Source organism: Carlito syrichta, unplaced genomic scaffold (genome assembly GCF_000164805.1).
Source record: "Carlito syrichta isolate Samal-C Ts95f unplaced genomic scaffold, Tarsius_syrichta-2.0.1 Scaffold308202, whole genome shotgun sequence".
In the NCBI taxonomy this organism is placed as follows: Eukaryota; Metazoa; Chordata; class Mammalia; order Primates; family Tarsiidae; genus Carlito; species Carlito syrichta.
In genome coordinates this window covers 194,828-207,310 of record NW_007252298.1, presented here as the reverse complement: position 1 = coordinate 207,310, position 12,483 = coordinate 194,828, and the positions used below count along the sequence as shown (strand labels likewise).

Here is a 12,483-nt window from a genome sequence, read left to right as displayed (position 1 = left end):
CAGGCTGAGCCGCCGAGCCGGCCCAATACAGTGGAGGTATGGCCAGTGCTCAGTCGCACTTCTGCGACCTACAGCAGCACTTGACCCAATGATGGACCCCTTCTTGTCATTAGTCCAAAAGACACCGCTCTCTCAAGGTCCACTCCTGCCTCACTGACCCTTCCCTCTCCGTGCCCATGACGGGCCTCCTCATCTCCTGGATCCGGCCAGGTTGCACTGCTGCAGGCCAGTCCTCAAGTCCCCCTGCCTCCCCCGCCTCCCGCCCGCCCACTCACGCCCTGGGTCATCTGACAGCGTGGCATCACACACCCTCATACGTGGATGACTCTTGAATGTCCATCTCTAGTCCACACCTCTGCCCTGAGTCACAGCCATCCTCTGTCTGTCTCCACCTCGCCATCCGGCAGCCAGGCCACGCACAACAGGTCCAAAACGGAACCCTCCATCTCCCCTCCCACACCCAGCGGCTCCTCCCAGTCAACTCCGAGGAGCTGCCCTGACCGTTCTCTTCTACAGCTAGATTTAGGATCGGGCCTCTCCTCCCCATCTCCACTGCTACCCCAGGCCAGACACCCCCTTCTCTGTCAGCTCTGGCAAGGGGCTCCGACGGGTCTCCCTGCTTCACACGTGGCCCTCCACAGCCCGCTCTTCACCACAAGGACAAGCAGTCCTTTCACAAAGGAAGTCGATGACATCACACCTCTGCAAAACTCTCCAATGGCTTCCCTCTCGTTCTGAGCGAACGCCAAACTTGACCACCGCCTACAGCGCCTCCCGTAACCCGTCCCTTCTCCCACTCACCCAGCCTCTCTGAAGCCCTGTCGACTACCCTACTCCAGACATACCAGCCTCCTTGCTGTTCTATACCGCAGGCCCTTTGCACTTGATGCTCCCTCTGCCAGCATGGCTCTTCCCCTGGAGACCCAGATGACTCGCTTCCTCGCTGTCTTAAAGTCTCTGCTCAAATGTTGTCAAGGAGGCTCGCCCTGACCATTATGTGTAAAATGGCAGCCGCCATGCCCTGCTTTATTTCCTCGCTTAGCAACACCTAGCATGTTATGGATTTATTTGCTTATCATATATGGCTTGATTCCCCCCACTAGAATGTAAGCTCCATTAGAATAGCAACTTTGAATGTTTGGCTCACTGTATGCCCAGTGTCTAGAACCATGCCAGGCATGTACTAGATACTCAGTAAATATCCACTGGAGGAATGAATTATTTCTCATGAAGAACAGAACCGAAACCTTGTACCGGGTACAACTTAAGAAGAGCCTCTTCAAGTCTGGTAACGTTTTCTCAGATTTCTGGAGGTTCTTGTCTGGCCTTGCTGTTCTTGGTACACTCCAAGTTGTGATGGGAGCATCACTTTCTTACTTCTTTCATTCATCCATGTATTCATTTTTTTGCAACATTTGCCGAGTGTCTGCAGATGGCTGAGCACTCTGCGGTCTCCTGGGTCCTTTCGAGGGTTCAGTCCAGGGCCTCCAGCCTCCACCAACAACTCTTAAGAACATCCCTCATTACCGTCATTGCTGTCTGTTCCCCACGAGGTCTGTGACGTAGTCAAGAGGCTTTCCTTCTCTGATCTCTTCCTGTCTGTTGCCTCTGTATTTAGTCCTATGTCATCGACCACACTCTGGTGGTAAGAGTGCTATCTGCTGAGGCGGAAGGACCACCTAAGCCCAGGAGGTAGAGGCTGCCAGGAGCCATGAGTATCATGATGATGCCACTGCACTCCAGCCTGGGCCAGAGAGTGAGACCCTGACTCAAAAAAAAAAAGCAAGTTTTATCTTGCTCCTTGAGGGAGAATAAATAACAAATAACTTCCTGGTTATCCTGGTTGGGAATCTGAGTCACAAACAGCTTGCATAGAACTGTACAATGCCATGCATCCTTTGTGCCCTCTGGTAGCAGTGACCTAAGAATATTACTGCTTACTTCCTTTATTTAAAATGTCAGCAAGGCTACCCTTCTGCTAAAGGAATAATGGAATGGATCTGCAAAGTAAAGGTACTGGGAAGATGATTAGGAAAAAAGTGAGGAGGCAGAAGCAAAATATGAGATACTACAAGAGTTAGAATCTATTCAGCACTTGCTACCTACAAAGTAATTGTTCCGGATACTATTACTAGGATCGCCAACATAAATATAGGGCTTACTCTGATCCAGGTACTGTATGATTAATATATATTAACTGATCTCATCCCCCAAACAACCCTTGAACTGATTATGTATTACTTCCATTTTCCTTCCATTTGGCAGATAAGGAAACTGCATTGCAATTTAAGTAACTTCCCAAGGTCATACAACTAATAAATGGCAGCTCTCTGTTGGCACTCTGCTATGCAGTTACAAGTATTTTATTTTAATAATTGGGATTACTGAGTATTCTATTTTGAACCAAAGAAAATGGTATTCGAGCAATGTCTGGTATTTTCCTATTAAGAGGTTTCATTAATGTGTTACAGTGTGACTTACACCTCGCATGTCTGCCTCCTCCCCTGGTCTGTGTTATTCACCCTGGCTATTTGCTGCTAGGATATGATAGTGTGAGTCTTTCTGAGAAAACATTACCAAAACGGTAAATAGATCATTTCATTTTGTCTAAAACACAACAACATTCAAGATACTCAGGAGAAAAGACTGGAAAGATAAACCATGATTTTAATTAATTCTTGGTGATGGAGTACACTTGGTTTTTATTTTCAGCTCTTTACTATCTTTAATTTCTAGATTTTTAGGAATAACCACCTTTGTATCTAAAATAAGACGAAAAAACAAGTCATCTTTTAATGTGCCTCTGATGCAAAAGAACAGCTGTCTAACTTCATGCAAAATAGGAGGCAATCAGTAAGTCGACCACATCAGATAATACTACGTAAATGTATTAACTGGAAATGTTGTACCCAAGAGCACAGAGAATTGTTTTAACCATCTGCCAACCTCACTCTCCATAACTCCATGAGGCATTATCATAAGAAAGCAAGGGCCAGGGAAGGTGCTGAACCCGCCCAGGTTATTAAGCGATTGAACCAGGACACAAACACAGAGCCAAACCCCACCCACTGCAATGCACTGTCTCCTACATCCCCAAATTCCAAGGGACCTTTGCCAACTTCTGAAATTTATAAAAAGCCCTCTTCACCACGGGTGAGTGTGACCCAGAAGAAAGGAAAAAAATAACAATAAAAAAAACCCCCTGCACAATGAAAGGGAACCTTTTGAGACTCATGCCCTCCTCTGTTTTTCCTCTAAGGTTCTCTTAGGGTTTTCCTGATCTTAGTCTCAGCCTGGAAGGCTCTCAGTCTCACTCTCTTGAGTTGGACCCGAGGTTGCAGAGAAGATCCATCCAAATTCCAAAATTATTCTCAGCCCAGGAATTTCCTGCAAGCTGAAGTGACTCTGTAGATTTTAGTCTGAACTAAGATATGTCTGAGAGAATGCAGGGAACCTCTGTCTACCAAATGAGATAGTCTCTGACATCAACCCAAATACCCAATTCGCACTCAGAATGTATCTCACCTTCTTGGGATTCTTTAACAAGAAAAGTGAGCCCTGGGGGGAGAACAGGCCTCTCAGCAACAGCTAGGGACAGAGCTATAGCAGACTTCAGAGGTGCAGGAGTGACAGCTGTTTTTTTCCAGCCCTCTCTCTTGCAAGAACACAACTTAAACCCCTCCTAAATAATAAGAACACTTTGGCTCTCTGAGACCAGATCCTTAAAAAATTCCTATTCTACTGTTTTAAAAAATCTAATTATCAAAATTATTGGAGAGGAAAACAAGCCTTTCCCTCATAATACACAAGAGAGACAGAGGGAGGTAGGGAGGGGCAGAGAAAACACAGTCCTCTGAAAACAAAAACAACAATTTCCCCCAAATCTTTCCAAGCCTTATTCCTAACTGTAGTAGCACAAAGTGGCCTTCAAGAGTACATGTGTTTATGTTTGCAAAAGGACTCTTGAATGTGTATGTAACTTTTTCTTGCCCTGGCTTTCCCCAAGCAATCAAGTAGATAGTCATGTGTGGTGTGTGGACTTCAGTGTGCTCAGATTTAATCAACAATTCCCCTCCTTCCTGATGCAGTTCCCCAAGGCCTCAAGCAAACTGAGGGGAAAAAACCCAGCATTATACAAACATCAGGACAGACTGAAAGATCTCAAATACAGTGGCAGAACTTTGAAGAGACCATTTCACGTGGCTCTGAAAACATAAACAAACTTAGAAGAGGTCCCCAAATGTCATCATCACGATGAACTCTAAGAACAATCAAGTCCTGCCTAATCTTACGGAGAGACAGTGGCATACAAAAATGATTTCATTCATTTCAAAGTCACAAGGAGCTTTGATTTCTCCAGTGCCCACCTTTAGAGCCACATGTGTTTTTGCTCCCCCCAATAACCTCGAAAGTAATAAACAAAAAATTGTGCTAGCAAAAGAGCAGTGGAAATGGAAATTCTCTCACTCATGTTTTAATGTGTCTTCAACAAAAACACGCTGAATGAACGAATAAATGAGTGGATGAATGAATGCCGAAGGCCAAGTGCTGCCTGGCATTCCTCCAAATTGCTCTGTGCTTCTTCCAGTTGACACACTCTACTTAACCCCCGAATCCCGCTCCATTATCCTAAGCAGCTCTGGGACACCTCTGGAGAGGTAAGGATGCAGGAAGGTGGGTATGAGATTCGTTAGCATTCATAACCAGGGCTTTCCGCTCTCAGGAGTACCAGAAATCAAACTGATGAGACAAGTGATTTCCCTATGAGCGGGAACAGCGTACGCTATGTTGGGGGCTACAGTGGAGGTAGGTGGGTTTTTCTTGCTTTCATTGTGGGTCTGGGGGAGCTCACCTTGCAGGTCCTCCCGCCCTCCAACACACACACCATCATGAGGACAAGCCCGACCAGGCATACCAGGTGGGAGAGCAAGGTCAGGCAGGAGGGCCAGGTTCAGTTTTCCTGCCCTGCTCTCAGCTGCCCAAAGAGTAGGAACGGGATCCTCAAGATCTCACAAGACTCCAAGCAGAACCGAAGAAGCTGAGCTGTGCGCCCACAGCCCATAGGAGCCCACCATAGTGCAAAGGAAGAGACGCTAGGGCAGATGTTTCTGGGGGAAGCGTCTGGGCTGGGATGGAGATTCCAAGGTTTCTGTCATGTAAAAGCCAGCGTGAGGCCAGAAGGAAGATGGCCAGGTCCTTACTAGCACCAGCATCTCAGCCACAGCCCCTGGTCATGGACGCCGGAACAGCCAGTAATAAAGCGGTCATGCCTCGGAAGAGAGCACGGGCCAGTAAAAGCCACAGCAGAGCCCAGGAGGACCCAGAAGGCATTGTGTGGATTCAAGGCTTGGGGTTCCCCGTCCCTAGCACCAGCTGCCCTCCACCCTCACTAGGAAATCACATTCAACACCAGCTTGGCAGGGGGCATAGGGGGAAGAAATCTGAGACCCTGAATATTTACGTAAAACACTGAGCAGTTATCAAGAATGACTGCTGACATGATTGCATCAGACCAAATTTTCTATGTTGGACTAAAACTCACCCTTCCCACCACGACCCACCCACTTCCTGTAAGGCAGGACTTCGTGATGACCACCTGATTATAGGTCACTGCCTCCAGGTGTAGTGTGGGCAAAACAGAGTATACTTTTGATAATTCCTGCCTACTTTCTGTGATCCAGGTGCTGAAGATGGGAGAACAGGTCAGCCAGTCTCTGTCTTCAAGGAATTCAGGGTTGTAGGGCATAGATGTTAAATAATAGCTGTGATGCAGCAACAAGAAGGGCTATTATAAAAATATTCACAAGGCAGAGTGGCACAAAAGATATAATGCTAAACTCTGAGGGAATTTAGGGAAGACCTCCTGGAAAGGGGACCCTCATGCTGTACCTTGTAGGACAAGTTGGAGATTCATAGTTGGAAGTGGGAGAAATACTCACATGAATTTGCTAGAACAAAAATAAAAGAGGGAGGGAGGAGGCTTACTGAAGGCATTTGAGAGTGGCTCACAGAATGAAAGTCATCGAACATCCAAGCTTTGAGATACAAGAACCTAGACAGCAACAGGGACCAGGCAGGACCCTGTCACTCATCTTTATATATGTCTAGCATCTCGTTCTACTACAGACTGTTTCTTTCTCCCCGCTAATGGTTTCCACTCCAATCCTGCCACCCCAGAAGGAAACATCTCCCTCCAAGCTCCAGTTTGAAAAATCCCAAGGAAGGATTCTGATTGGCTACATTTGGGTCATGTGCCTACTCTGGGCCAATCATTGTAGCCAGGTGGGAGGAGTTGAGTGACTCGCCCAGTGGGTGGGATGCACGTCTCGCCACACCCAGGAAGACAAGGCCATATGAGAAGTTGGCAGCAGCATTACCCATGGCCACAACGATGGAGCAGTCACCCGCTAAAGAGCATGAGAGCTGTTCGGTAAAGGGAAGATGCTGAGCAGACAAAACTCATCGTCACAACATTTAGCACCATATCCCTGTCAAGCAGCAATCCACAAGACTAGGCTATTTTCTGTCTCTTGGAGACCTTCTATGTACGTCTGACTCTGCCCATTTGCTTCGAGGGAACATTCTGCCTGTTCAGACCCCACAAGTGCCCCATAGGCTATTGAAATGATACCCCTTTAGTGATGCCTGGATCTTCAATTAGTCTCTTTGCCTTGAACTTAAACAGTCATTTGTCCCATGGGACTTCATCATTTTCTACCTAAATTAACGTACCTGAATAAACGACCGCTGGTATATCCCCAAAATAAGGAGTGATGGGGAGGAGTGCCCGGCACAAGAGGATGATAAATTATCATGCAGCCTCCCATCCACCCACAGAGATTAACGGAGAAAGATCCCTTGCCCAAGAATCTGAGCTAGCCACAAAGAAAGAAAAAAATATAACTTCCCAAAATTTTGCCAAGTATCTGTTTAACTAGAGGGAACTATGAGGGGTATGCAGCTGCGTTGTCTGGCGATGGATTTGCAGTGGGCCTCTTCTCTGGGGACAAAGGTAGGCCTCTCGGCAGAGTCTGGAGTGGAGACTGCTCTGTCGGAGGTTGAACACTCTCCTCACTGAGAGCCAAAGAAATCTTAGCAGGTTACGTCACCTTTAGGAAAATGTTTCTCTTCCTTAATAAGGATTTCTGCCGTGGCTTACTCCTCCCATGGTATTCCGGGATACCTCGGGGACCTTCTAGACTGAATATACACACACACCTACATGCATGTGTATAATCAATGAAGCTTCATGAAAAGGAGAAAAAAACAAGTAAGTCCATGAGATAAAAGGATCTCACATTTAAAAATCATCGCTAAAACTTCTGAAATGTCACCACACCTTTAGACACTTACTGTCCATGACTGTTTTTCCGGTTAGCTACCTTTCCTCCGAACACGAAATGAGCTCATGAAAAGGCCAAAACAGTAGTGTCCTGATGCTCATCTCCATGCTGCCTCTCTCAATGTGCCATTTATTGACCATGGGCAATTCATGTCCCCTCCCTGAGCCTCCGAGTCCCCAGCTCATAAATGAAGATGGCAATCACATCTAAAATACAAGTCTCTTATGAGACAACACCTATGAAAAACACTTCATTCATAACCATTCTTTCATTCTTTCTCCTTTATTCTACCCTGGTTACCACTGCCTCCATTTTCTGGTATGGCTATGGAAATAACTCTTTATTTTTAAAAGTTGGGTCTGGCTCTGTTGCCCAGGCTGGAATTCAGTGGCATGATCGTAGCTCACTGCAGTCTCAAACTCCTGAGTTCAAGAAATCCTCCTGCCTCAGGAGGCTAATTTTTTTTTTTTTTAAAGACAGGCTCTGACTATGTTGCCTAGGCTGATCTTGAACTCCTGACCTTAAGCAATCCTCCTGCCTCAGCTTCCTAAAGTGCTGGGATTACAGGAGTGAGCCACTACGTCTGGCCTGTGAATAACTTTACAACTCTCTAAGTCTCAGTCTCTTTACCTATAAAACAGAGATAATATCTGTATTACAGAGTTATTTTGAGAATCAGAAATCCTAATGTGAAGCACTTACTATAGCTTAGTGAACGGTAGTTACAATCAATAATACCACATAAACAGTACTTATTTTGATTATGACTTCAAAAAATTTGGTGCCATCTAAGCTCTCCAAGGTTGTCAAGCTTTCTAATATCCACTGCCTTTTTGGGCAACTGTAGGCTGGTTTTGTACCAGCAAAAGGAACACATGTACTGTGGGCCATCAGAGAGGCAGGAGAATGAGAGAAGTTGCCTAAGTGGATAAAAGGCATAAAGAGAAGAACCGTCCAGCATTTCCCAGGGCCCAATGATTCATAATAAAGTATGCATTTTGAAGATTAAATGAAAATTATGAGACTCTTAGGTGAGGTCCAATCTCTACATATTTTTAAAATATTTGATTAATAAACATTATATTTCTTGGTGGAATCTTCTACTGAAAACAACAAAACAAAAATCCAGGCATTCCTGGAGCCCTTGAAGCATAACGGTAGTAGATTCGGTCCACTCTAATCATTAACCACTAGGCTCCCAGTGCACCCTGTCCTGGGGCTGGCTGTGAAATGAACAGGCCAACTTTTGAGAACCCCAGGGGTTCATTTTGGGCAGCTTGGTTTTAACTGCTTTGATCATGTCTCTTCCGTCCCCACCCCAGACAACGGTCATTTCCAAAGGCACTGCTTGGACGTTACAGCCTTTTCTCTTCTCTCTGAAGGCATGAGGATAAGAAAGTACTAGACACACTTTATAGTTGGAATATGGGTATTGGTAGGTTTCTACTAATGTAAATTTCCTCTTACTACTTTTCTCTAAATGTTCACAAACAAGCCAGTATGTATAACTGTCTTGGTGGCCTATCAAAGAACAGAGACAACAAGGACAGGAGGGCGTATTAAAACAAAGAGAATACTGATAAGGGGAGTCAGGGCAGAGAAAGAATAAGAGAGAATAAAAGAGAATATGTGTGAACAAATTCAAGAGAAGTTTGCCAATAAGTCTGAAATTCCAAGCCCTCAAAACCTGCGGATGATTTCCCGGGTGACTGGAACCTACATCTGAGAGTAATGTTGATGATGATTAGAAGAAAAGGGAGAAGGAAGAAGAAACTCAAGCCACCTTAGTTGTGGACGCTGGCTCAAGTACCTATATCATCCTGTAAGAGACAAGAAACCATAGTTCACTGACTGGCCTTTGGGCTGAACTATCAGGCTTCTTGGTATTTCTCCCCGATATGGAGGTGGCATGTCCTGGTCCGGTGAGATAGTCCCAGTGTGGAGATCCCTCTAAGCAGAGACAGCATCTGTCAGGGTCACTATTTCACCTCACCCTCCAGGACAGTGCCTGGCACCCTAGAAATACTAACTGAACAATAATGTTTCCTCATGTCACCTCTTTGGGTCTTATAGTCCTAATCTGTCAAACAAAGGGACTGAACCAGGTCATCTCTAAAGCTCTTTTGACCTAAGGGTCTATGACTCTGGAACTCTGCCCAGCTAACATTACAGCGTGACCATACCCCCTCTTCCAACTATGTTGCCTCACCTAATAAAAAAAAAGAAGCATCGGATATGGTCTCACAACCCCCAACTCTCTGCTACTAATCGTAAGTTCACTGGTCTTTTGTTTATCAGTGGCAAGCAGTTCATCATTTTCATATCCCGGGTACCTGCTTTCACTTGAATTGGGTTTAATTTATACATAGCTAAGTCATGACTTTCTGTTGTGGCTCGACTGGCCATGCTCCAACTTTGGACTGAAAACGAGAGCACGATGAATGCATTCCCTACAACTCCGCGGCCTCTCAGGGGTCTCTCCTGGCCTCCTCGTCATTAATCCCATGTCTCTCCAGGCCGCGAGCCTCCCAGGCCCCCAGCAACACAAGTATCCAGTCAGTCAGTCGGACAATCTAAATACAAAAATAAATAAAGCAGATTACTCCCTAAACTCAATAGGGTTAGAATGAGCACAGAGATTTGGTCATCTCACAGAAAGGTACCTGCCCTCAAGAAGCTCTCAGTGTACCAGAACTAATAATATTCACTCGAAGTATTTGAGACTTAGTGTATCTCCCCTCTCAGAAGTAAACTAAAAGTCTTTTTTTCCTTAAATTTACTACGTGTATGTAAGAATTTTTTTTTTTTTAGACAGGATCTTATTCTGTTACCCAGGCTGGAGTGCAATGGTGTGATCGTAGCTCACTGCAGCCTCGAACTTCTGGGTTCAAGCAATATTCCTGCCTCAGCCTCCCAAGAAGCTGGAACTACAGGTGTACACAACCACACCTAGCCTCATGTTGAAAAAAAAAGTTTAAGTTCCTTTCTTATAGAATCTATAAAATCAGTACAATAGCAAAAACAATCTTCTTAGGTAAAAAAAAATTAGAAATTAATTTCTAAAGCAGAATGACAGGAAAATAGTATGTTGAATACAAACTATTAAAGGCCCCAAGGACAGAATCTGAAGCAACATCGGAAATGTGCCCAAGTTGAGGCTTTCTACTACCCCTAGATGGTCTCATCTTATTCCTGAGGTTGGCCTTGTCTCCAGCCAAAGAGTGAACAAGCAAGCAAACACTTCTATTTTATTTCAGAAAGAAGGAATAAGATCCTTAAAGCTAACCAGGTAATGCTGACAAGCACTAGAGTTCATCCTTCTCTGAGAAAAGTACAGGGTGGCACAGTAAGTCACTGCTCTAAGAGAACACGCCAGCTCCCAAGCGACAATGCTGAAGAGACGACTGCTCCAGAAACACCTTTTCGTCATGGAAGGTCATGAAACTGTTCCTTTTCTCTTTGAATTAAAAACATAACCTTGTAAATTCCTGCATAAGACAAGGGAGAGGAAGGGATACTTGCTGCCTTCCTTGCTTCGTTAAATCTCAGAGGGCAACAGTCACCACCTACTAAGTTCAGCCAAAGATAGTGCAGGAGCTTCTCAATACACCCACCCTGCCCTTGAACACCAGCCTGCACTGGGTTTCCACGGCCCACGCTACAAGAGTGGGCTGCAAATAACAGGAATGAGCAATGTCAACCTGCCCCGTTATTAATCATTATTAATCAGGCTACAGATAAATGACTTTTCTTCCTTTGGCAGTCAATGATTTTACATACATCATTATTATTACCATTAATGAATTGGAGTCTCACTCTGGCATCATCACAGCCACTGCAGCCTTGACCTGCTGAGCTCAGGCTCTCCCTTGGCATTTCAAGTAGCTGGGACTATAGGCGCGCGCCATCACGCCTGGCTAATTTTTTGATTTATTATAGAGACAAAGTCTCACCATATTGCCCAGGCTGGTCTCAAACTCCTAGGCTCAGGCAATTCTTTCATCTTGGCCTTCCATAGTGCTGGGATTACAGGCAGGAGTCTCCACACCCAGCTGATAATTATTTTTAATAATTTTTTAAATATATGACTATATCCCCTGGTATACCCTGGAGACATAAAGGCTTTCGTGTTGAAATTATTTTTATTTAAATCATTTCTTTATCACATCTATACAATCAATAAAATAGCATAAAACAGAAAACTGTTTTCTTAGGTACAATCTATTTTTTAAAATTAAAACACTCTTGAAGACAAAAGCAGAAACTCGGTATCAAACACATGTGTAGTTCTCTGCCAATCCCACAAAGACTGGACATGTTTAAATCAACAGGACTCTTTATTGTCAAGGTAACGCCAAGGTAACTCTGATCAAGTGAATCCAAAACATGTACCTTGCACTAAATTCTCATTTTTTAAAAGAGAACTGCACATACCCAGTAACACAAGGATAGACTCAAAGTGAAAGGAACACAGGAAGAAGGAGCAGGCTTGCCTCAGAAATCTACACGTAAAGTGTCTATGTATTGGGAGTTCTATAAAGACATGTATAAACATGAACTTCACCAGAAAACAGTCGGCCAAAGAAACAGGAAAAGAAAGGTAAGAACATGAAGATTCTGTTTGGCTCTAGGGAGAGAAAAACACTGTAATCTACCTTGTTTGGACGCCCTTCGCCGAATCTTCATTTTGGGAAAGGAAGGCCACGAGTAGTTAAAAGGTGAGTCGGAGTCAGAATCCATCTTTTTGTTTTGGTGAAATGAACAGATTAAACAGGAGAGACGCAGGAAGAACTCAGTCCAGGCGACCCAGCCAGGAGGCGAGCCTCCCGCGTGATGTCAAAGGAAGGAATGAGGCTGGATGAAACAGCTCCAGAGCACGGGAGGGAGAGGCAGTCAATGTTTTGCTTCCTTCAGGCGTTCAGGCATGTAGACCGACAAGGAGGCTGTAAATATTAAAGCCACACCAGGGAAGCAAAAAGAGACAGAGGGGGGAGTCGAGAGTCTCGCTGAAACATCGCAGTCCACTTACCCAAAAGGTCACAGGGAGCACATGAATCATTAACTCCCCTCTCCTTGTGGCTAGAGACAGAAATGAAGGAGGAAGGTGGAACCAGAAATGGAAAGAGAGCTGCCTGTGTTC

General features: G+C 44.9%; 1 protein-coding gene across 1 annotated transcript in view; it reads right to left on the bottom strand.

Moving 5' to 3' along the window:
- Positions 1-12,151, bottom strand: part of ARHGEF28 (Rho guanine nucleotide exchange factor 28) — a 130,773-nt gene extending 118,622 nt beyond the window's left edge. The window contains exon 1 of the mRNA XM_021716157.1: positions 11,999-12,151. Within this exon, the coding sequence (XP_021571832.1) occupies positions 11,999-12,083 (85 nt within the window). The 5' untranslated portion in view covers positions 12,084-12,151. The remainder of the gene's footprint in view (positions 1-11,998) is intronic.
- Positions 12,152-12,483: the final 332 nt, after the last annotated feature.